This window comes from Vulpes vulpes, chromosome 3 (assembly GCF_048418805.1).
Source record: "Vulpes vulpes isolate BD-2025 chromosome 3, VulVul3, whole genome shotgun sequence".
Classification (NCBI taxonomy): domain Eukaryota; kingdom Metazoa; phylum Chordata; class Mammalia; order Carnivora; family Canidae; genus Vulpes; species Vulpes vulpes.
In genome coordinates, this window is record NC_132782.1 from 5886465 (window position 1) to 5913571 (window position 27107).

The window sequence follows — 27107 nt, forward strand, 5'->3', positions numbered from 1 at the left end:
TTTGTTTTGTATTAAATGAAACAACGGATAGAGACTGTCCTGATGACAGCAATCTGCCTTCGCTTACTCCTGGGTGATCTTGTTACCCTAAAGAAAATAGTGAAAAGTCTATTTTTATAGTAATATCAGACACATGTTTAACTTCATTTGATAATTTCAGAAAAAGTGTGAAGCTTCGAGATACCCCAGAACATTCAATGGTTAGCATTAGTCCTTTGTGCCTGAAACAGAATTCCTGTTCCAGAAATCTTGGGGTCTGTTTTTCCTGGAAACAGGTACCTTCAGTAGTATAACTCTTTAAAACACTTTGGCAATTCACCGAGCACTGTGTTGATTATAAACGTTCTTCACATTTGTATGGTCTTTCAGTTAAAAGGGTGCATACATTATACCCACATATCCGTCTCAGAGTAGTGGGAATGCAAGTGAACATCAGACTGGGCTGTACTGTGATAAAACCCTGATGTGGAATCTTGAGTCAGGATATCCCCTAAGACTCCTGCAGGATCCTGTCTGGGGATGGCTGTAAGGCTGACTAAAGTATCTGCAGTCCTCCTTTAAAGCCATATATTAAAACTTAGGGGTTAAAAACAAAAACAGGTGGGAGGGAAAAGTGTTAAAGATATTTGGTCACTACCCCAGAAAGAAGTGAAGTCTTTTTGGGAAGCTACTGGTCAGTCAGTCCTGAGGATGGGGCTGTGAGCAGGTGAGCACTGCTCCCATGTAGTCCTCAGTGAATGGCTCGGCCTCAGGGGTGCAGTACAGAGAGGCCTTGTGCGGCCCCTTTCTGTGGGCGGTTTTGGATTTGGTTTGTTTGCTTGTATGTCTGGGGAGGAGGAGTTGTCTGGTTTTGGATTTGCATTCATAAACGGAAGCACTTCACTTGAGTAAACTATTGGCATCTTAGTTTTCAACCATTTTAACAAACTATGGTGAAATGAAAAAGCCGCCGTTTACACATTTAAAAGATAACCAATCTTTTATTGTGTTTTCTATCAGTGTTAATGATTTTTAGTAATTTTGATGTAAAAAAACCAATCCACCTCCTTTGGAAAATAAGTCTATCAAAAAAAAATATATGGAGGGCTTTTTGTTAAGATTATGTTAACATACTTTCTCTGTGGAACACAATAGAAAAACACCTAGGACCTGTTCCTAGCCTTCTTTTTGTCTTCACCTTTGAATGTGAGAAGCTTGGGTGGTATGAAAAAAAAAACCTCTTGTAGAAAAATCACAGGATCGTAAATCCCAACTGGGACACAAAGGAAATAAAATTCAGTAATCCATTAGGATGGTGGAAATTTTACAAAGCAACTGTAAAGAAAAGCCATTTTGAGATTTTTGTGGTAGTTGGCTTTCCACAATTCTGTGACATAGAGCAAATTAATTATAAATCTGTAAAATATAGAAACAGACCAAATTATACATAATCACATCACTTTTTCCCTCTAATTTCTGAATTTTTGAACAGCTTAGATGAGGCTTTTGAGCCCTGACTGCTCTTACAGTTGAGTTCCGTCTAACATGCCTTCCTACTCATGCCTTCCATTCTGGGACACAGGTTAGGGCAGGTACGTAAAGTCAATGCCACCTCAACTTTGTGACCTTGAAGTTTTCTGCAAGGGAATGCTTATCAGGGTGTTGTATTAAAAGCCAGCCTATTGTGTACAAACGTATAGTTACCCTAGCTTAGAATGTTGTATGATAACTTCTAAACTCTAAAAGGAGGCTTTGACATAATTTATTCCATCTAACTTTGTACGCAGGTTTGGACTATGGGGAAAAATCGTTACCACCTTGCAAATTGAGAATCCAACAAAACTGCTCATTAAACATTTCAAAATGATTTTTTCAATTTAGTCATAAACAATACTACAGCTATTCGGTTACAAATTCCCTTTGAAAGAATTCCAAAGAGTTACCAAATTAATGACCATTAACTAGGATTTCAATGTTATGTTCAGATTAATCATTAGTTGTAATGAAAATATGACCTATATCTAGCAAGAATAAATTTGAGCACTGCAATTTTATGTCAAAGTGAAACTTTATTTCTCTACAGGTTAAAATTTCTTTCACTAATACAAAAAGGCTATTGTAGTAAAACCAGAAAAGTCAGGTATGTTATTTGGTCCATATGATTTGAAGAAAGTTTTTAATAGGTAACTAAATTCATGTTTCTCCTGTCTTGCTTTTAATATCTGATTACCATTTACCTTTAAATCATTCAGAGGAGCTCACTGAAGAATATAAACAATATAAACAGTTTATTTTTGATGGGTCTCTAGCCAGCGGCTGATGGCCATTTTTAGAGTCCTGTTTGGTGTAAGTACCATTGAGGGAAGAATGAGATTCGTCATGGGACTTGTACGTTTCTTTTTGCTGATCCAGTTTTCCATTGCTTCCTTTTCATATGAATAGCCATCTAAAAGAAAACCACACAAATTATTTGCAGTGTAGAATAGGGAGGCTGGGGTTACTAAAATGAGTGGAGTATACCAACTCCACTGCCAAGGCCTGTATTGTGGTTTCCGTGGTAGTGCTGTATCCCTACTCCTAAAATACTGCTGCCATAACATCCTCTGTTCTGCCCTCTAAGATCCATGGAGACTGCACAAATTACCCAGAACAGTGTCCGTGTTTTACTGTGCTCCAAATTCAGATGTAGCAGAAAGGAAAACAGGAAAAGAGCCAGCTAGAGAGGAGAGTGATCGTGAGATAAACTGCCTTATTAGAGCTGTTAGCTACGTGTGGACAGCATATGGCTAAAGATAAAAGGGCCTTAGCAAAACTCCCTGACCTACTGAAAACCCAGGGAAACGGATACCAAGAGATTAGAGAGCTCATCCCATGACGGACTTGATGGTAAAGGGATTTATGATTAAAAAATTCTCTGGGCTGTTCATACATGTTTGTGCAAAATTCTTTGCCTTTGCACATACTTTTTTTTTACTCTTAGCTTGTTCTCTTTAAACTGAAAATCTTAGTTCCTGATTATATTTACACATTTATTTGCTTTAACTTACAATGCACACAACAGTTTCAAACTAACAATGTCCTTATATGACTAACATAGGACCATCAAAGAAATAGAAGATTTCTTTCTGGCTCTTTGTGTCACCAAGAATAGATCCACTAGGATTTTCTAACTGAAATACTGTATTTGAAAATCACTTGTGGGGGGATAATTCTTCCATTTGGTTAGGTCACCAATTTGACATACAATTGTTTTCATTTGCTTCCCTTTTTTATCCTCTCAATTTTTAGATTAATGTTTTACAGAGTTAAATCATGCAAAACCAAAGCGATTTCAAAGTAAAAAAATGTAAAAGGGTACATTCGGAGGAGTCCCTCCTATCTCCAACACCTGTTCCCCCCCATCCCATACAGGTAACTGTGCAGAGTTTTGTTTGTCCTTCTGTGTCTTCTTGAAAATATAAGCCCGTAGGTGTGTACCCACTGTGCACGTACATTCTCACATAGGAACTCGCATCCTGTACACTGTTTTGTACCCACCTTAACTAGATCCCTTACCTTTTTATTCCGCCCCTCCCAGCCCCGCCCCTGCCGCCCGAGTCCAATGCCTGGCTGTATAGACGGCTACCTCGGTGGCTTCCAGACTTCGCCTCTTACAAATAGTGTTGCTCTTATTTTGGGGGTCGATTCCAGAAGTAGGACTGCTGCGTTGAAGAGTACATAATGTTGCTAGATAAGCCAATACTTCCGTAGGAATCCTACCATTTTAACTCCTGTTTAGCTCTGTGGAGGAGTGTTTTTTTTTTTTTTCCCCTCAAGAGCTTCAAGAGAACACGTTGTTAAACTGGATTTTTCACCAGTCTCTCATGAACAGTGCTATGTCAGGTAACTTTATTTTTTCTTTTTGTATGTTTAAGAGCCATTTGCTTTTCTTTTTCCTGTGAACTGTTAATGTTTTTGGCCCCTTTTAATTTAGGAAGGTTCCATCCTTTTAAGACATTGAAATATAATTGACATGCTCGTTTCAAATGTACAACATAATTCTTCACTATATTGTGAAATGATCACAATAGGTCTCAGAAAGTTCCATCTTCACACATAATTACGAATTTTTCCTTTTTGTTGTGATGGGAGACTTGTAAGAATTGTTAGGAGCAGAGTGGACAGGGAGGTACAGGCTTCCGGTTCAGGAACGAATAAGTCACAGGAGGAAAGGGACAGCACAGGGAATAGTCACTGGTACTCTAACAGCGCTACCTGGACACGGGGCAGCTGCATTTTGTTGAGTCACTGTGTTGTGTGCTTCAAACTTACTGTGTCAACTAGATTTCAAATTAAAAAAAAAAAAATTTATTTATTTATACAGGCAGAGGGAGAAGCAGGCTCCATGCAGGGAGTCCAATGTGGGACTTCACCCTGGGCTGAAGGCAGGTGCTCAACTGCTGAGCCACCCAGGGATCCCCTCAAATTTTTAAATTTTTAAAATTTATTTGTTCAAGAGAGACCCAGAGAGAGGCAGAGACACAGGCAGAGGGAGAAGCAGTCACCGTGCTGTACGCTATATCTCTAGGACTAATTGTAGAACTGGAAGTTTTTATCTATTAACTACCTTCACACTTTGGCCCATTCCCCACCCCCTGCCTCTGGCAACGAGCAGTCTGTTCTCTGTATCCATGAGTTGAGTGTATGGTCTTAGATTCCACGTGTAAGTGAGATCATAGGGTATTTATCTTTCTCTGACTTAATTTACCTAGCACAATGCCCTCAGGGTCTATCCACGGTGGCACAAATGGCAGGATTCCTTTTTTTTTTTTTTTTAATTTATTCATGAGAGACGCAGAGAGAGGCAGAGACACAGGCAGAGGGAGAAGCAGGCTCCCCATGGGGAGCCCAGTAGGGGACTCGACTAGGATCCCAGGATCACACCCTGAGCCAAAGGCAGATGCTCAAGGGCTGAGCCACCCAGGCGTCCCTGGATTTCCATTTTTATGGCTGAATCATATTCCGTTGTGCACATACACATTTTCTTTATATGTTCGTCCATTGATGGACACTTGGGTTATTTATATGTCTTGGCTATTATAAATACTGGCAATGAATGTGGGGGTACAGGTATCTTTTCAAGTTGTTAGTGATTTTGCTTCCTTTGAATACCCATCCAGAAATGGAATTGCTGGATCACAAGGTAGTTCTATTTTTAATTTTTTGGAGGAATCTCCATATTTTAGTGGTTGCACCATTTTACATTCCTACAAAACAGTGCGTAAAGGTTCCTTTTTTTCCATATTGTCACCAACATTTATTTGCTTTTTGATAACCATTTCTAAGTTATGAGGTGACCTCTCATTGTGGTTTTATGGTCCCCTGATGATTAGTAATGTTGATCATCTTTTCGCATACTTGTGCATCTGTATGTCATCTGTGGAAAAATGTACATTCAGATCCTCTCCATCCTTTTTTTCCCTACTAAATAATAGGAGTTCTTTATATATTTGGAACATTAACCCTTATCAGATATGTGATTTGCAAATATTCTCTCCCATTTCATAGGCTGCCTTTTCAATTTGCTGATGGTTTCTTTTGCCATGCAGAAGCTTTTTAGTTTGATGTAGTCCCACTTATTTTTGCTTTTGTTGTTTTGCTTTTACTCTTATATCAAAAAACTCATTATCAAGACAGATGTCAAGGGGCTTATCACCTATGTTTTCTTCTGGGAGTTTTTTGGTTTCATGTCTTTACATGTCTGTAACCTGTTCTGAGTTAATTTTTGTATATGGTGTGAAACAGTGGTCCCATTTCATGTTTTTGCATATTGGCTGTTGTATATTCCAAGCACCATTTACTGAAGAGGCTGTCCTCTCCCCATTGTATATTCCTGGTTCCCTTGTTTGTAGATTAATTGGTCATATTCTATGTGTGGGTTTATTTCTGGGCTCTATGTTCTGTTTGTCTATGTTACCTGTTTTTATGCCAAAACCATACTGTTTTGAAACTATACCTTTGTAATACAGTTTGAAATCAGGAATTGTGATGTCTCCAGCTTTTTTTCTTAGGATTGCTCTGGCTATTCAGGGTCTTCTGTGATTCCATACAAATTTTAGTACTGAAAAATTAAAAAAAAAAAAAAAAAAAAAAAAAAGGATCCCTGGGTGGCGCAGCGGTTTGGCGCCTGCCTTTGGCCCAGGGCGCGATCCTGGAGACCCGGGATCGAATCCCACATCAGGCTCCCGGTGCATGGAGCCTGCTTCTCCCTCCGCCTGTGTCTCTGCCTCTCTCTCTCTCTCTGTGACTATCATAAATAAATAAAAAATTAAAAAAAAAAAAAAAACAAATTTTAGTACTGTTTGCTCTATTTTTTGTGAAAAATGCCATTGAGATTTTGACAGATATTGCACTGAATCCAGAGATCGCTTCTGGTAGTATGCATATTTTAACAGTATGCTTTCAATCCATGTCTTTCCACTTCTTTGTGTATTCTTCAGTTTCTTAATGTTTTCTAGTTTTCAATGTACAGGTGTTTTTTTTTTTACCTCGGTTAAATTTATTCCTATATATTTTCTTTTTGATGCAGTTCTCAATAATTTCTCTGAGAGCTTGTTTCTAGTATAAAGAAGGCAATAAATTTCTGTGTATATATTTTGTATCCTGCAGCTTTACTGAATTTGTTGACTAGTTTTAACAGTTTTCTTGTGGAGTCTATAGTTTTCCATATATAAAAACATGTCATCTGCAAATAGAGATAGTTTTACTTCTTCCTTTCCAACTTGGATGCCTTTTACTTTTTTTTTTTTTTTCCTAACTTCTCTGGCTAGGACATCCAATACTATGTTGCGTAAAAGTGGTAGAATGGGCTCTCTTATCTTGTTCCTGATCTTAGTGGAAAAGATAGCAGCTTTTCACTGCTAACATTGATGTTAGCGGCAGGCTGGTCATATACAGTCTTTTATTATGTTGAGGTACGTTACCTCTATACCCGTTTTGTTGAGAGCTTTTATCATAAACAGATGTTGAATTTTGTCAAAGGCTTTTTGTACATCAATTGAGATAGGATTATTATCCTTCATTTTGTTAATGTGTATCATATTGATTTACAGAAGTTGAGCCATCCTTGCATCCCTGGAATAAGTCCCACTTGATCACTGTGTGTAATCCTTTTAATATATTGAATTTGATTTGCTAAAATTGAGGAATTTTACATCTATGTTCATTAGGGATATTGGTCCATAATTTTCTTGTAGCGTCCTTGTCTGTGTTGTATCAAAAAACTTTTATTATCAGGGTGATGCTGCCCTTGTAAAATGAGTTTGGAAGTTCTCCTCTTTTTGTAAGTTTGAGGATTGGTATGTCTTGAATATTTTTTATATCTTTGGAAAAAAAAACACTTCATCAGTTTTTCACATATTTCTCTTGGATTTTGAATCTAGGTTAGGAAGTGTCCTTATTTCCAGATTATCAAGGAATTTATTTACATTTTCTTCTGGGACTTTTTTTATGTTTATATCTCTAATTCATTTGAAATTTAGATGTGCAGTTTAAGATAAAGCCAGCCTTATCCTTTTCTGTATGGCTAGTTGTGAGAACACCACTTATTAAAATAATTTATTGTTATCACGGACTTAACATATGCCATTTTTATCATTCACTAAATTTTCAAGTGCACGTGGTTCAATTTCAAGATTTAGAAAGATATATATTTTCCAGTGTTCTGTCTATGCATGTGCCAATCCCATTCTGTGTTATTTTTAAATGCTTAAAACATGCTCTGATATCTGATAGGACTATTGACACTCCTCTTTATTTTCTAGGTTACTTGTGTGGTCTTTCCAATGGAACCTATTCATCATCTTCTGTATCACTAGGGAAAAAAATCTAATAGTGATACCTTGATGGCATGTAGCTTCCTATCATCATGGTATGCTTTCCATTTGTTCCTAGTTTACTTTGCAGGGAAGTTTTATAATTTTCATCAGGACTATCTGATATATTAAGTCCTCTGTTGTACATTCTTTTTTAAACTGAAGTTGGCATATGGTGTTTCATATGGTTTGGTAAGTCTGTATACTGCTGTGCTCACACACATAGCATAATATACAGTGCTATTACAGTATCCTTGACTGTATTCCTTATGCTGTATCTTTTATCCCCTGACTTATTCTATAAGTGGATGACTATCTACTGCTCTCTTTCACCTATTTTGCCCATTCCCCTACCACCCTCCCTTCTGACAATCATCAGCTCTATTTATGGGTCTGTTTCTGTTTTTTTTTTTTTTTTTAATTCCACATATAAGTCAATCATATGGTATTTGTCCTTCTCTGTCTGACTTCATTTAGCATAATACTCTCTCCGTCCCATGTTGTGGTAATGTTATACCTTTTAATTGCTTTTGTTTACATATATACTTATACACACATAAAGGCTATTGATTCCTCTTTAATTTGACTAAATGCTAATGAGACTTATTAAGCTGTTGTCTCTCAGCTCCAAACTCATGCATGATAGGGAGGACTCTGCATGCTGAAGCCAGTATAATGCAAACCACATTTCTGCTTTGCCAGTCGGCTCCTTGTCAGATTTTGCGATTGGAACCTCTATAGGAAGACAACAGAGTGAAGTACCTGGCCATGGCCCTTCATCTGGCAGCAGTAGTTGGTTATACTCTCCAGATATTTTGCTTGCATCATTGTAGGTACTGCCCAAATAGGTCTTATCCTTCTCCTTTTAGAGGCACCAGCTGGGTATCTACCCCTTCTTAAAGGCCTGAATTCTGGTTCTGGGAGACCTATGTGAGGTTCTGATAACCTCAACTTCCTTTTGTTCTCTAGATTCTGAGGGATGGTAGATACTTTCTGCAGATTCTGTTATTGCCGTTTTCTTTTGAGCTACAGTTCACATAAAATCCACCCTTTTTAGTATGAAATTCAGTGATTCTTAGTGGTGATGGTTATGTAACTCTGAATTATACTAATTTCAAGACGTTTTCATCACTCCATAAAGAAACTCTGTACCCCCTTAGCATTCACTCTCCCCTCTCCTAGCAACCACAAATCTTTCTCTACAGATTTGCCTATTCTGGACACTTCCTATAAACAGAATCATACAGAATGTGGCCTTTGGTGTCTGGCTTCTTTCACTTAGCATAAAGTTTCCAAGGTTCATCCATGTAGCACGTTTATAAGTATTTGTTCCTCTTACAGCTGATTAATATTCCGTTGTATGAATACAACACATTTTATTCATTCAGTAATGGTTCTTTCCACTTTCTGGCTCTTATCAGTTTAAACTACTGTGAGCATTCGTGTATAACTTTTTATATGAATGTTTTCAATTCTCTTGGATGTGTATCTAGTACAATTGCTACATCACATGGGTAGCTATGCTTAGCTTTTTGAGGAACTGCCAAACTTTTCAACAGCAGCTGTACCATTTTACATTTCCACCAGCAGTATTTCTGCAAATCCTTCTACCACGTTTGTCTTACTAGCGGGTAACCAAGTGGCATCTCAATGTGCTTTTGACTTTCATTTCCATCATGATAGTGGACATCTTTTCTGGTGCTTATTGGTCATTTGTATATCTCTTATGGAGAAAGGTCTATTCAAATCCTTTGCCTATTTTTAATTGGATAATTTGTCTTATTATTGAATTTTAAGAATAGTTTGAGTAGGGAAGTATACTCAATTTTTACTGTTTTTATTTATTTGTAAATATTTAATTTATTTATTCATGAGAGAGAGAGGTGGAGAAGCAGGCTCCTCGCAGGGAGCCAGATGTGGGACTTGATCCCTGGACTGGGATCACACCCTGAGCCGAAGGCAGACACTCAATGGCTGGGCCACCCAGGCATCCCATCCCTCAATTTTTATTTTTAAAAAGTTGAGTATAGGGGCCTGGGTACTTCAGTCAGTTAAAGTGTCTACCTTCACCTTGGGTCATGATTCCAGGGCCCTGGGACCAGGCCTTACAACAGACTCCCTGCGCAGCAGAGAGCCTGCTTCTCCCTCCCTCTGCTATTCCCCCAGTTTGTGCACTCTCTCTCCATGTCAAAGTTGAGTATAATGAAAACCTTAATCTTATATAGTACCATCACATTGGCCTATTACTGATAGTAATAATATTAACATGCACATCTATATTGAATATTTGAGTTCAATAACAGCTAATTCATTTGCCACCAGGCTAGATAAATATAATAGATTGTTTTTGACCTTCCAGGTGAAAGGGGCCCACTTTTGTTATTAATTTCCTAGTTATATTCCATTGTGGTGAGATAAAGCTGTTTGTGTTAGTTCTGGTAGTAGTAGTATCTGGTGTTTAAATATGGTTAATATTTATGGATGTCTCTGTTTAAAAAAGTGTACTTTCTATTTTGAATGTTCAGGGTTTGGTACATAGGTCTATTCTGGATTGACAGGTATGGTCAAGTCTGTTACTGTGCTTCTTTCCTTAATTGTTTCTGCTTTACAAAAGTTGTGTTTGAAACTGCTTATCTAGTAATAGTCATTATCTTCATTGAGAATTGTCTTCAGTATTACAAGAAAATACCGTGTCTTAAATTTTTCTTGGTCTGAATTCCATTTTTGCAGGCATGTAATTACTCCTTCTTTTTACTTGCAATTGTGTCATTTTTGCCTATCCTTTTATTTCTAGCCTTTCTGAATCCCTTAGGTTGGATTGTGCTTTGTTAATCTAAAATCGTTTTTTCTCTTTTGGGATGAGTTAAAATCAAACAGTAGAATTATGGAACAATAAATTGGTAATATTTATTCATTATTATATATCACAAGTTTTTACTATAGAAACTGGTTTCATAAATTTTAATGCTTATGGGAGGCATTTTCTGCTGATTATTAACTGATGAAAAGCCTATCTGAACTTTTGAGTATTTTCTTGGTCTCTCCTTAATCAGTGAGCATCTTCAATTTTTCATATTCTCTATTTTTTTAAAAAAGATTTTATTTATTTGACAGAATGGGAGCACCCGCTGAGGGAGACGCACACTCCCTTGCTGAGCAGGGAGCCCACTGGGATTACGACCTGAACCTCCATTTTTAATTTTATCTGTGCTATTAGAGCACATTACCATATAATATTTTGTCACTTTTAATGGAATTCCCATAAATGATTTTTTCCTTGCCTGCTTGTGGATTGTTAATTTCTTGGGTGGTGGCAGTGAGGAAAATGTCAAATCATTCAGTCTATGGCGGTACAGGTTTCCTACTATAACAAAGTGAGTTACACTGTTTTACGTAAAGTTCAATAGCAGCTTTTCATGGTATTGTAAGTCTTATTTGATTAACAGGAAAAGAATTTGGATCAGATCTAGCATTGCTAATGATATATAAGGTATCACACTATTCTACCAAAGTTCATTCCAGAGTAGTAAAGAGCTACCAAGCAAAGACCACTTCCTTATCTCCAGATACATAGAGACTTTTGTGTAAAAATGAAAAGGCACTGAAGCATTTTTATAACTAAAAATCATACTCCTGGTTTCTTTGAAAAATTCATGAGTGAAGTTTACTACTAGAGTTAGCTTAGTTGAAATCAAACGTGTTGCCGGTGGGGAAAAATGACAATTTTTAAAAGAATATATAGTACACTTTCAGTATTAACTAATATGTTTGCTTGTTTTTCCTACTTTTTAAAAATTGTTCAAATTGAGTCGACAAATCAAGAACTGTACCAGCTAGTTCGAGGAAGTAAACAATATTTAATAATTTAATATACTCAGATGACCAGGTATTGGTAAAATACCAAAGAAATGGTACCTACTATAAGATTTGTTTCTTAGACTTCCATTTCTGGTAATAAACCAGGTTAAGTAAACTCCCAAGTTTCTGTATTATACTTAGAAATGTGACTAAGGGCAGCCCTGGTGGCGCAGCGGTTTGGCGCCGCCTGCAGCCTGGGGTGTGATCCTGGAGACCCAGGATCGAGTCCCACATCGGGCTCCCTGCGTGGAGCCTGTTTCTTCCTCTGCCTGTGTCTCTGTCCCTCTCTCTCTGTGTCTATGAATAAATAAAAAATGTGACTAAAATGTCTTTTTACATGTACAGCTGACTTCTAGGTTCAAATGGCTTCACCTTTATGAGCTCACTGGCTTGGGCTCTGAATTTATATTACCTTTGTCCAAGAAAAAAGCTTGCTCAGTCCCTGTTGCTCTGGGAAATGGACAAAGCAAGCCCAATGCCGTTCTGGAACTATATGCCCTCTTCCTGCACCAAAATTCCACAGGTAATACTTGACTGAAGGTGAACACTCATAGACAACAAAGAGCAGGCTTAGGATAGCACAAACCTCAGGAAATAAATACAGCTTCCGAATATTTCTAAAATAAGAATGAATTTATGATTACTGTTCCAAAGCACTGTTACCTATGTTAACTTATTTAATCTGCAGAACAATCTCATGAAGAAACTGATGCCTGAATAACTCCTTACTTATATGACCTTGGAGTGACAGAGCTGGGATTTAAACCCAAGCAGGCTGGTTCCAGAATCCGTGCCTTTAAACTACATGCTAAATCAGATTTCCAGAAATGAAAAACTACTGACATTAAAATTTCGAAGCAATGTCAGAGATAATGTAGAATTACCTTAAAGAATGAAGAGATAAGGTATATAGAATGAGAATGGCTGAAAGTTTTCCAAAAAAAAAGGCACAGAATTCCATTCAAGAAAGGCTATGCACTCTGAGAATTAAAAATACTTTCAAACTGTTTGAAACAAAATCAGAATTAAACTGACATTATACTTGCACAGTTACAACAGACACCACAGTATGTTCCCTCTATATAATTGAGATAAAACACTGTAAAGGCTTTAGAGAAAAAGCAAAATGGTCAGATAGGGTTTATTAGCTTTTATTCCAGCCTTGAAATGATGAATTTCAATGTGAACACTGATTTTTTTTTTTAACAAAGCTACCTAAATGAATTAACATACTTAAATGTTCAGAACAGACTTGAAAGCAATAAAATAGATGGAACACCTAACAAAGTTTTCGTTTCTACCCCCTTTTTAGGTTTTCTGTAGTTCTAATCAAAATGTCAATTAGATTTTCTTTTGTAGGGCAGCCCCAGTGGCGCAGTAGTTTAGCACCGCCTGGAGACCTGGGATCGAGTCCCACATCAGGCTTGTTGCATGGAGCCTGCTTCTCAACTTCTGCCTCTCTGTGTCTCTATAAATAAAATCTTTAAAATAAATAAAAAATAAAAAAATCATTTAAAAAAAGATTTTCTTTTGTAGCATAACAAGATGATCCTATAACTTATCTGGAATTGGGAAAGCCAATTTTATTTATTTTAATTTTATTTATTTTTGTCCACTTGTTTTTATAAGGGATTGAAGATTATTCTCCCTTCACATGGCTTTTCTCTACACCACAGGCTTTTGCAAACGAGGCATTTCAGGCTTCAAATGAAAACAATCATCCTTTAATGAAAAATCTGAGAAATGCTTTTCTGGAGTTTCTGATCCTGGAGACAATTTGCTATAAGTCCTTAAGACAAATGCCAGGAGTCAAAGAAATTGTAGAACAGTCTCGGAATGTAAACAAAATCGCTGACCAAGGAGTTCTATCAGTGGATGAAAACTCCTCACAAAAACACCTATCTAGAGAATACCAGCTTCTTGGTTTGTTTTTTTAATTTTTATTTATGATAGTCACACACAGAGAGAGGCAGAGACATAGGCAGAGGGAGAAGCAGGCTCCATGCACCGGGAGCCCGACGCGGGATTTGATCCCGGGTCTCCAGGATCAAGCTCTGAGCCAAAGGCAGGCGCTAAACCGCTGCGCCACCCAGGGATCCCCAGCTTCTTGGTTTTTGAAGTTCGTGTGAATTTTATGTCCTAGAAGCACTGTACATTGTTTCCTTTGTAGAGACTTCGTAGTGGATAAAAAAAGTTCATGATGTTGCTTAAAAAAAAACCAAACCAAACACCAACCCTAGCAAAGAGAAGCTACTCAAATACTAAGCAGTTCTGAGGTTTGTTTTAGTTTCATATTTTTCTTTTGTGGTTGACACAGGGAAAACCAAACTGAGAAATCATAATGGAGTATTTTAAGGGCATGCTATTGTAGATATTAACAAGTTTATTTATACGTAAGACCTCTGCAAAAAGTGCTCAGCTCGATGCCACATTCCAGGATAGCCACCACTGGATTCTTTTTCTAAATTGCCCATGTTTACAGGTTTCACAAATACCCCTGAAGTCTTCCCGGTGTGCTTGGCAATGATAAAATTCATGGCAATATCATCACAGTTTTGGATTTCATCTATTAAAGCATGGAGAGCAGGAGGCTGCCTCTGAAACAGGTCAAGGTATTTGCTATTGAAGAACGAGGCTCCAATCAGTACCATAGAGTACTGGTCACCATTTCCAAACCCTGGGGTTTGCAGTTCAAAACCTCCATAACTGTAGATGCCTGATGAAGTAGAGACATGCTTTCTAGGAACAAATCCTACAATTTGATCAGGAAATTGCCAAACTGAGAAAGCAAAAACAAGGTCTTGGGTGCTAATTAGCGTGTCATCGTCTACCATTAACACTGCATTGGTTTCTAGTTCAGGAAAGACCTGGAGTCAATTTCTCATCCTGTTTGTTGTCTGTAGTTTGAAGATCACAGGGACAGGATGCGGCCCTAGAGAATTCCGTAACTCGTCTGGTCCCTTCTCCCCAACATTGTTCCACACTACAATCACTTTATGCAGATACGGCACAGCCTGATAATGATTTAAGAGTCTCAGTAAGAGGGATCCCTGGGTGGCGCAGCGGTTTGGCGCCTGCCTTTGGCCCAGGGCGCGATCCTGGAGACCCGGGATCGAATCCCACGTCGGGCTCCCGGTGCATGGAGCCTGCTTCTCCCTCTGCCTGTGTCTCTGCCTCTCTCTCTCTCTGTGACTATCATGGATAAATAAAGATTAAAAAAATGTTTAAAAAAAAAAAAAAAAGAGTCTCAGTAAGAGATCTGTTCTGTTGTATGTCTGCATTATTAGAGTAAAGGAATACAGGGTGGACTTGCCCTGGGATTTTCCAAGTAATTCTGTAGAAGAAACTCCTCAGTCATATACTGTATACACAGGTACACTTAAATATTCCAACTGGATAAAATCTTAATACTGATAAATACTGCCCTATTTTAAATTCTTAGTTTGATCTATGCTTCATCATCTTTTTTAAAATTGGCTTGCCTGTTTCCTGGGTTATCACTCCGCGAATGAGGCAGGATGGGTGCACGCTTCTGGGTTTAGGGGGAAAAAAAAAAACCTATTTTATTTTATTTCCCTACGCAAAGTAAGCATCTTGTCTTCCTTGATATTTGGAAGTAAAGTGGTCAAATGAGCAGCAGCACGAGGATGACCACCAGAGATAAACGAAGGACTCCAATGCCCATCACTCGTCCGGGAAGTTTGCAGATGGGGCAATACCTCATTACGGTAAAGTTTTAACTTTTTAAAAATCTTCTTTAATTGATAGGAACAGAATCTCTTGGTGCTCAAGTGCAGAAGATTGCAGCGGGGCCCGCTGATTTATTCGCTTGCAGCTTGGATCTCACAAAACGGGAGGGGTGTCTTGCTCATTTTTTGTGTTTATGGTGTGTGGGTGTTTTTGGTTTTGTGGGGTTTTTTTTCCCCCTAAACCCAGAAGCGTGCACCCATCCTGCCTCATTCGCGGAGTGATAACCCAGGAAACGGGCAAGCCAATTTTAAAAAAGAAGATGAAGCATAAATCAAACTAAGAATTTAAAATAGGGCAGTATCTATCAGTATTAAGATTTTATCCAGTTGGAATATTTAAGTGTACCTGTGTATACAGTATATGACTGAGGAGTTTCTTCTACAGAATTACTTGGAAAAAGCTGTTCAACAGAGTATGAGTTAATTTACGGCACATTCATGCCATGAAATACTGTCCTGTAGTTGAGAATGAAGTAGTTCTAAATATACTAATGAATACTATTTGATCTGTTAAGTAAATACAATTTTTAAAGTTCTTATCATATCCGTTTGTCATAGAATAAAATTATAAATAAAAAGAGATCTGGAAGGATAGATCAAAGTAAGAAAAGCCTCCACATTTTCAAAACATATTTCTCTACTGCTTGTTTCTTATTAAGCATAGGTTGCTTTTTTTAAAAGGACAGATATAATAAATATACTATGTAAGAATGCTTCTAAGGCAGTCAGTTTAACACACAGAAGAAACACTGGGGGATAATAGCCAAAAAGGACATGTAATCAATTCAGAAAAATTGAGGAAAGGATAAAACAGGAGCTAGAAGAAACCAAAATCAGGTGGAAACACGCTGGAAGGAATGAGTAGATAGATGGATCACAATATACAGAAATCTATTACATTGTTTAAAAAAAAAATCCTTCATTTTTACTTATTTAATCCCTAACACCCAACATGGGGCTTGAACTCACAACCCCAAGATCAAGAGTCACATGCTCTATTGATTGAGCCAGGCATTCTGAGGAGAGGTATTTTAAAAATTAACTTCAACTATATGTATGTTTTCCCACAGGGAACACCTCTAAAAGTAATGCAGGAAGACTAAAAATAAATGAATGGCAATTCTCCCTGGATTATACTAAGTGAAAAAAACTAATCCCAAGATGTTATTTACTGTGTGATTCCATTCATATAATATTTTACAAATGGAGGACAGATAAGGACTGGGGAGGTCTGAAGAGAGCAAGCAGGTGACAGATAAGCTATAAAAAGGCAAAGGAAGGTTTAGAAGTTTGGAACTGTGTTGATTGGTGGTTGATGCTCAAATCTCCAAAAGGGACAAGCTTGTAGAACTTAATGCACATGCATGGTACTGGGGAAATCTATGCTTGGTAGACTGCATCAATGTCTATATTCTAGTTGTGATATTCTATCATATTGCTGGCATAGAACAACCAGGCAAAGTGTATAGGATCTGTTATTTTTTACAACTGCATGTGACTCTTCAATTGCTTCAATAAAAATAATAAAGGGTAACATGAAAGACTCAGACAATACTAAATATAAGGAAGGCTAGGGAGCAACTAGAATTCTTATACACTGCTGGAGGGGGTATAAGCTATTTCAACCACTCTGGGTAACAGCTTGTACATATCTATTCTCTGGAATATATCCAATAGCAATGCATATGTGTGTTCACCAAGGTTCATGGCAGCTAATAATGACAGAATGGATAATTTGTAGTATATTCAATATACAAAGCAGTAATTTGTTAATTTTTATAACAACATGGATAAATCACACAAACCAAGCTTAAGGCAAGAATCTAGACCCCCAAAAGATATAGTTGATGGTTCGATTTAGATAAACTTTAATCAGAACATTTTTATTAATCTATAATGTTAAAATTTAGAAAATGGGTAACCTTTGGTGAAAGATTATTATATGAAAATTCAAGATGTACACGGTTTTAAAAGTAGATTGAAAGAAAAATACCATGCAATTATAAACAAAAAGAATGAAGATTAAAACAAATGATACAAAAAAATAATAATAATAAAAAAAAATAAATAAAACAAATGATACAATTCAACACAAAATACATTAAAATTATGCAACAAGAATATTGTAAAGGTAATAGAAAATGTAAACCTCCAAGAAAGAATACTCAGAAATCTAATTTGATGAAGTAACCTATTATAAAAGCTATATTTGAAGCTTTCATAAATCAAATCTCCTACAAAGAAAACTCAAATATCTCTTTCGAACACAGATTTAAAAAAACTGAAAATATTAGCATATCAAATCCAGCAATAAGTGAATTCAAACCCTAAAGATTCCACAAAAAAGTTCTAAATTCAATTCAGCAAGATACAAAAGTTAAAAGATACAAAATCAACATACAAAAATCAGCTGTGGTTCTATACAATGAAAATGAATCCAAAAAGGAAATTAAGAAAATTCCATTCAAAACAAACATCAAAAAGAATTAAATACTTAGTTACAAACTTAAGCAAGGAGGTGAAAGACTTGCATACTGAAAACTACACAACATCGCTGTAAGAAATTAAAGAGAGGAAAGATATCCTGTTGTTCATGGATTGGAAGACAATGGTTAAAATTCCCATACTATCCAAAGCAATTAAAGAGTCCATGCGATTCCCATCATAATACCTCTCCAAATCCCAAAAACATTTTTGGCAGAAATAGAAAAATCCATCCTAAAATACATATAGAATTGCAAGAGATCCTGAAGAGCCAAAACAATCTCAAAGAAGTTGGAAGATTCACATTTCCTGATTTCAAAAGCTACTATATACAAAGCTATAGTAACCAAAACAGTGTGGTACTGGCATAAAGGCAGCTATGTAGACCAACAGAATACAGAAAGAAACCCATACATACATAGCCTAGTGTTTTCAGCAAGGGTGCCAAGACCATTCCAATGGAGGAAAGAACAATCTCTTTAACAAATGGTGCTGGGAAAGTAGATACCTGCATACAAAAGAATAAGTATACCATATAAAAAAATGAACTCAAAATGGAACAAAAGCCTAAATGTAAAAACTAAATAAAACACTCAGAAGAAAATATAGGGGGAATACATCATGATACTGGATTTGGTAATGATTTCCTATGAATATGACCCCAAAACCATATGCAATGAAAGAAAAAGACCGGACTTCATCAAAATTAACTTTTGTGCATCAAAGGGCCTTAAACAGAGTGAAAAGGCAACCCATAGGATGGGAGACATACTTGTAAATCGTATGATACAGGATACCCAGAATACATAAAGAACTCCTATAACTCAACAACAACAACAAAAAAAAATTGAAAAATGGTAGAGAACTAAGATATTTCTCCAAAGAAAATATATAAAATGAAAAAAAAATATATATAAAATGACCAGTAAGTACCTAAAGACATTGAACATCCTAGTCATTAGGGGAATGCAAAAATCAAAACTGAAACGAGGTACCACCTCACACCCATCAAGATGGCTATCAAACAAAATAATAAGTACAGGCAAGAAAAATTGGTACCCTTGTGCACTGCTGGTGGGTATGTAAGATGGTACAGGCACTGTGAAGATGGTATAGTGGTTCCTCAAAAAATTAAATACAGAATTACTGTATGACTGAGCAATTCTTCTGGATATATACCCCCAAAGAACTGAAAGCAAGGACTTGAACGGATATTTGTACACTTACGTCGACGGTGGCATTATTCACAATGGCCAAAAGGTAGAAAAGACCTACATGTCCATGGTTGGATGTATATACCAAATATGGTATAAACATACAATGGAATATTTTTCCGCCTTAAAAAGGAAAGTAATTGTGACACATGCTACAGTGTGGATGAACCCTGGAGACATAATGCTAAGTCAGTCAACACAAAAGGGCAAATATTGCATGATTCTAGTTATATGAGGTATCCAGAAAAGTCAAATTAAATACCATTCAACTATATACTCAAAAACTATTAAAATGATTTTATATATTTGTATATCACCACAATAAAAAATTAATGAATATAATGTATTAGGCAGAATAATGACCCACAAATATGTCTACATCCTAATCCTGGAAGCTGTGACAATGTTATGTTAACATGGCAAAAGAGAATTAAGCTTGCCAAGGATTAAGGTCACTTAACAGCTGATTTTAAGACAGGAAATTTTCACAGTTCTTAAAAACAGAAAAGAAATACAGGAAAGTGGGTCAGGAAGATACTAGGTTTAAAGCTGGAAAAAGGCCCCATGCTGAGAAATGTAACAGCCTCTAGGAGCCAGTGTGTTAATCTGTTACAGAGGCAATAGGAGACTATTACAAACTTAGTGGTGTAACACAATTTATTATCTTATAGTTCTGCAGATCAGAAATATGAAATCAGTTTCACTGGGTTAAAACCAAGGTGTCAGCAAGGTGGCATTCTTTCTGAAGGCTCTAAGGGAGAATCAGTTTCCTTGTTTTTATTTACTTCTAGAAGCTGCCTGAATTCCTTAGCTTCAAACTCTATTCTGTTGTCACCTCTCCTCTGACTCTTCTGCTTCCTTCTTTCACTTATAAAAGATCCGTGGGATTACACTGGGTCTATTGGATACTACAGGAGACTCATCTCAGGACCCTTAATTTCACATCTGCAAAGCCATTTTGGCCATGTAACATTCATGGGCTCTAGGGCTCTAGGACATGGACACGCTTGGGGAGCCACCATTCTGCCTACCACAGTTGGGAACAGCCCTCAGGTTACAGCTAGCAAAAAAAAAAAAAAAAAAAAATAGGGACCTTAGTCCTAAAATCACAAGACACTGAATTCTACCAACAATCTACATGAGCAAGAAATGGGTTCTTCCCTAGAGCCTCCAACAAGGAACAGGACCTGCCAATACCCTGACTTTTATCTAGGAGAATGTACTGGACCTCTGACCTACAAAAATGTGCTAAGCCACTAATTTTGTGGTGATTTGTTATGACAGCAAGAAGAAACTAATACAGTAATCTCTAATAATACAGGATAAAAGAGAAAAACCATCTTATTTCAGGATAAGCATTTTAAATATTCTCAGCAACTGGACATAGAAAAGAACTTTTTAAACTTGATAGAAGGCAGTTTACATCATACTTAATGGTCAAAGACTGAACTGAAATGAATGCTTCCCCCCAAGAGCATGTTAAGGCACTCTTACCACTTCTTTTCAACATTGTACTACAAATCCTGGACAGTGTAACAAGAAACAGGAAAAGTGGTAGGGGCAGGAGAGGCATACAGATTAGCAATACAAATGTCTACTTGCAGATGATATGAGATCATGTATGCAGAAAATCAGGTAAAAGGATCCAAAAAAGAGATATTACAACTAATATACTAAAGCAAAGTCACAGAATACAAAGTCAATCTACAAATCAATTGTAAAATATTGAGCAATGAAGAATTGGGAATTGAAATTTTAAAAGCTAGTATTTATAGTGTTATAAAAATACCAAATACCTAAGGACAGTTTTAGCAAAGTAAGTGTAAAACCTATATATTGAAATACAAAGCACTGCTAAGAGAATGTAAAGAAGACCTAAATAAAATGGAGAGCTGTGTGATGATATGCATGAGTTGGAGCTATCAGTTCTGAACGAATCAATAGATTAAGCACCATTCCAATATATTTCTGGCAAGCTTTTACACTGAAAACTACAAAACACTGTGGAAAGAAGTAAAAGAATACAAATAAATGGAAAGACATCCTGTATTCATGGATTAGAAGAGTTAATATTAAAATGTCCATACTACCCAAAGTCATCTACACCTTCAATATAATCTCCATCAAAATCCCAATGGCACTTTTTATAGGAATAGGAAAACCCATACTAAAATTTATATGGAATCCCAAAGTATCCTAAAGAGCTAAAACAATACTGAGAAAGAACAAGACTTGGAGGCCTCATACTTCCTGATTTCAGAACATATTACAAAGCTATAGTAATCAAAAAAGTACTGTACTGGCCAAAGCACAAACATATAGACCAATGGGACAAAATAAACCAGAAATAAATCCCCTCACATATGTGGTGAAATGATTTTCAACAGGAGTGCCAATACTACACAATGGGAAAAGACCACACTTTTCAAATGTCCATTGAATATTCCAACAAGGGGATCCGTGGGTGGCTCAGTGGTTTAGTGCCTGCCTCCCTGGGATTGAGTCCTACATCGAGCTCCCTGCAGGGAGCCTGCTTCTCCCTCTGCCTCTCTCTTATGAATAAATAAATAAATACAATCTTTAAAAAAAAATAATATTCTAACAAAATCTATCAAAACCATTGTGATGGGGGAACACAAGCCATAAAAATAACCCTAAGTAATGGATAACAGAAAAAAAGGAAGTACCAAGGTATCAGTGCAATGCTGTTTACAATTTAAAGATTTCCTATTTGGTATATGAATCAAAATGTAGCACAGAGCCACAATGGAATAAAGTATTTAAAACTGAAAATTACATAGAATAAGTCACTATTTAGAAATGTATAAAGTTTTACACAAAAATTAAAAAAATATGGATTCACGGATTACAACTATGTAAATTACATACATCTGTGTCTATTGACAGATTAGAAATTAATGTGGAATGATGCAATTTTATAATCTTTAAATCTTATTTCTGTAAGGTTGTTTACATTCATGATAAAGTAAACATAAGAGATCACAACAGTCTATCTCAAAAACATTTTACCTTGCATTCTTGTAACCAAAAACACATTTCACAAGTTCAAGTAAAGCTTGTTAAACTGAACCCTTTTGTCTCTAATCTTATCCAAACCTACTCCATCCAATTTTATTAAGAAATATATAATGTTCAATAGTTTACCTCAGATTAAACGAGTTAAAAAAAAACTACTCATGAGCTATAAAACAGAGGCTGTAAAAATTTCTCACGTTTACACAAACTTCTATGAAATATCTACATTATTTTTTCATTTAGCACATAATGCCCTAAAACTTAGAAAAGCATCACACATACCTGATGCAATGACAGGATCTTTCATAAGCTCCCTAGTTATTGGACATAGAAATTCATCAGGAATTCCAGAAGAAAGGGCTTTCACCTTGGTCCTGAGTTCTTCAATTTTCCTCAGAACTTTACTCCGCAGCCCTAGAGATTCTGAAAAGAAATTATTCTGTTAGGGTGAGAGAACCACTGGTAGCCTCTATGCAAGTCTTTCGCAAATAGAGATTTTATCTATTACAACCAAAAATCTTCAGATATACTGTTTTACCACACAAAACTGTTTTCTATAAATTCCGTAACTAATCTTTATAGTATAGAATACTATGTAGTTAAACCAGCAACAAATGGAGAATTTATTCTAAAAAACTTTATTCTGAAAGTTGAAGAATTTCAGACTCCTGAAAAGACTTGTTACTACTGGTTATTGTATTTAACCAAAAAATTTCCTAACAATTTTTAAAGATCTTCAGTTTAATGATTAAAAATTCCATTTTATATTTAAAAAATGTTTGAAACTGGATATATCTGCTGATTCTCACATGAAACACGATCATAAATAAAACTCACCTGTTTGTGTAAGACTATACACACAAGTTTCACTCATTTGTATTTTTACTTTTATCAAGTTTTAAAAATTAGTTTAATTTTTGATTTCAGGAAGTTTAGTATAATTTTAGGAGATTTAGTGTTATTAGATGTTTACATTTTTATTTAAAGATTTATTTATTTTGAGAGAGAGAGTGCAAGCACATCGGGGGGAGGGGCAGAGGAAGAGGGAGGAGAATCTTAAGCAGGCTGCATACCCACAATGGAGCCTAACATGGGGCTTGATCTCATGACCCTGAGGATCATAACCTGAGATGAAATCAAGAGCTGGATGCTTAACTGACTAAGCCACCCAGACACCCCAGAACTTTAAAATACTTCAGAATGATGTGAAAAAAAATCAATGCCCTTATCTGTTTATTTAATAATTTATTGTTTATAATCAAACAATAATAAAACAATATTATTATTGTTTAATTTGTTCTATCTGCTAAATTTCCAAATCTTAAACACAAAACAGATTTATTTACTAGAGAATGTTAACATTTTTGTCTCCATTCATAATAATGATTTTCCTAATTCTGCTATTAGACCACTACAGAAGTTAAATTACATTTCAATTTTATGCTTTGGCCTGATAGTTCTGAAACTTATTTTACTGAAGTTTAAAATGATTCTAACTACTAACCCTGAGACTCATCCGTCAAAAACTATTTCAAACCATTAATTAAATCCAAGAATTTATTATTCTTTATCAGAATAGAATTCTATTCCTATTAATTGTTTCTACTATGCTTCTTTTATGTTTTCAAACACCCTCTGTTGAAATCTGAAATTATTGTTTTACATTGTCAAGTGCTTCTGTGTGATAAGGTAAAGATTTATTGTGAGAGAGTAATGAGAAATCAACTAATAAAGATGCTAAATTCAGCAGAACTTAAAAAGAAAACCCCTACACTCTATTACCTACTTCTAGGATGAAAGAGTAAATTATAAAGGAAATAAGTTATTAGAGATACAAAAATAGCTTTTACAGTATGGCCTGAGAACAAAACTATCTGACCCTAAGTATTTTCACAAACCATCATTCTGTTAACTTCTTACAAGGCCATAAGATTCCAAGATAATTTAAATACGTTCACATGCTATATTTACCATTTTAAGAAAGCATAACACTATACTCTAAATGTTTTTAACTTTTTTGTTGTTATTTGACTCTTCATTAACAATAAATCTCACTATGGAGATCCTATTTCCTAAGCTTTCCCATTAAGATTTTATTATAGTATGTTAATAATAGTATCTGGTATTATAATAGAGTATGACACTAAGACAGTTTTTGAAAAGGATCTAGTATCCAGAATATATCAACAACTCTTACAATTCACCAAAAAGACAAATAAACCAATTTTAAAAGAACAAAGCATCTAAACAAGTATTTCTTCAAAGAAGATACATAAATAGCCAATAAGCACTTAAAAAGATTCTCCATATATCTTTAGGTAAATACAAATCCAAACCACAATCTAACACCACTTCATATCTATAAGGGTGGCTATCATTAAGATGACAGGCAATAAATAACAAGTGTTGAGAAAAAGGTGAACAAATTAATTGGAAACCTCACACACTGAAGTACTTATACATACAAAACACAGATGAACTTTGAAAACCTTATGTTACATAAGAGAAACCAGATACAAATGGCACCACTTATAAGAAATGTCCAATACAGGCAAATCCATAAAGACAGAAGTAGATCAGTGGTTGCCAGGATCTAGGTAGAAAGAATGGGTTCTTTTGAGGGGATAAGAATGTTCTGAAATTAAACAGTGTTATATAACTCTATGGATATTCTAAAAACCACTGAACTATATTACTTAAGGAAAAATGACTTGCTTATTGGAAATGACAAAGCATTGTTGCAAAAAATTAAGACAACCTGAATATACCAAAATATGTCCTGTGCTTATGGACTGGAAGACTTATTAATATTGTTAAGATGACAATAATCCCCAAATTAGTTCAGAGATTCAATATAATCCATATCAAAATAGGTGGCTTTTTAAGGGGTGCCTTGTGATGAGCACCGAGTATTGTACGGACATGAATGACTATATTGTACACCTGAAACTAATATTACAGTGTATGCTGATAAAAAAAAAAATCAGTTTTTTTTTTCTTTTGAGACAAACTGACAAGTTGATTCTAAAATTCATATGGAAATGCAAGGGACCCAGAGTAGCAAAACCAATCTTGGAGAGATAAAAAAAAATATGGAGGACACACATTTTTCAAATTTAAAACATACTACAAAGCTACAGTAATTAAGAGAGTGTGGTGGTGCCTGGGTGGCTCAGTCAGTTAAGTGTCCAACTCTTGGTTTTGGTTCAGGTCATGATCTCAGGGTCATGAGATAGAGCCCTGATTCAGGCACTGCACCTCAGCACAGAGTCTGCTTGAGATCCTCTCCCTCTCCTTTTCCCTCTGCTTCTGCTCCTCCTTCCAATCACTCTCTCTTTCTTTTTTCTCTCTCAAATAAAATAAAGAAAATCTTAAAAAAAAAAAGAAAAAAAAAAGACAGTGTGGTACCAGTATGACAATAGACTAATAGATCAATGAAATAGAATTCAGAGTCCAGAAATAAATCCTCACATTTGTAGTCAACTGATTTTCAACAAGGGTGCCAGGACAATTCCAAAGCACATGAATAATCTTTTCAATAAATAGAACTGGGGCAGCAACCAGATATCCACATCTGAAAGAATGATGTTAGACCCTGACCCTCACACTATATTCAAAAATTAAGTCAAACTTGATCACACACAAAGATAAGAACTAGACATAAAGTTCATAGAAGAGAAACAAGGTGTAAATCTTCGAGACTAGGAATTAGGCAATAGTTTCTTAGCTATGACACCTACAGCAAAGCAACAACAGGAAAAACAGATACACTGGACTCCATAAAAATAAAAAAAAAAATTGTGCTTCAAAGGATACTATCAATAAAGTGTAAAGCTATCCCACACAAAGGGAGGAAAATTTTATAAATCATATATCCAGTAAGTCTCATATCTAAATTTATATAAACAATAAAAAGACAACTCAATTTTTTTAATGACCAAAGGATATTAAATAGACATTTCTACAAGAAAGATCTACAAATGGCTAACAAGCACATGGAAAGATGTTCAACATCACCAGTCACCAGGAAATATATATTGAAACCAGGAGAGACCACTAGGATGGCTATAATTTAAAAAAAGAAAAAAAGTACTGATGAGGATATGGAGAAAATGAAATCTTCATATATAGCTGGTGAGAATAGTAAAATAGCACAGCTCCTTTGAAAATAGTCCAGCAGTTCCTCAAATGTTAAGCATGGAGTTACTGTATGACCCACCAATTCCATTTCTGATTATGTACCCAAGAAAACTGGAAACATTACCACACAAAAACTTGTACACAAATGTTCAGAGCAGCATTATTCATAATAGCTAAAGTAGAAACGATCCAAATTCAATCAACTGATAAATGGATAAGCAAAAAGTGATAAAGTGAAAAAAAATATTATTCAGCCATAAAAAGGAATGAAGTACGAATATATGCAACAGCATGGATGAACTGTGAAGACATGGCTAAGCAAGAGGCTAGACAAGGCCACATATCGTATGATTCCACTTTTATGAGATGTCAAGAAGAGGCAAATCCTTAGAGATGGAATGCAGATTAGTGGTTGCCACTGGCTAGAGAGAAAAGGAAAGAGGAGTGACAACTTGTGGGCATGGGGTTTCTTTCTGAAGGTATGAAAATGTTGTGAAACTAGACAGGGGTGATGGCTGGACAACTTTGTGGATATACTAAAAAAAAACCACTGCACTGTACACTTATAAAAGGGTGAGTTTTATCATATGTGAATTATGTCCCAATTTAAAGAATATATAAATTTTTAAAATTAGTTACATGGTGGCTTTAGTTAAAGAAATACTATGGAACACTTCTTTTCCATACTCCAATAAAAATGTACTATCCTTCTCTACTATGCCAGGATATTAAGAGGAAACTATTAATACAACTAAAACAAATCTCAGAGTAAATTATTAAAAGTCACTTTTAAT

At 35.8% G+C, this 27107-nt stretch overlaps 1 protein-coding gene and 1 pseudogene across 17 annotated transcripts in view; both read right to left on the minus strand.

Moving 5' to 3' along the window:
- Positions 1-2028: 2028 nt before the first annotated feature.
- Positions 2029-27107, minus strand: part of WDSUB1 (WD repeat, sterile alpha motif and U-box domain containing 1) — a 49302-nt gene continuing 24223 nt past the window's right edge. For 14 of the 17 annotated variants that reach the window (XM_072751630.1, XM_072751624.1, XM_072751623.1 and 11 more), the window contains 2 exons: positions 22456-22596; positions 2029-2425 (listed from right to left, as the gene is read on the minus strand). In XM_072751630.1, coding sequence (XP_072607731.1) covers positions 2268-2425; positions 22456-22596 — 299 coding nt within the window. In that variant the 3' untranslated portion in view covers positions 2029-2267. Of the gene's footprint in view, positions 2426-18341; positions 18432-22455; positions 22597-27107 lie in introns of all 17 variants that reach the window. The other 3 variants (XR_012000292.1, XR_012000291.1, XR_012000293.1) reach the window with 1 other exon arrangement.
- LOC112916484 (exostosin-like 2 pseudogene) lies at positions 13876-15414 on the minus strand (annotated as a pseudogene).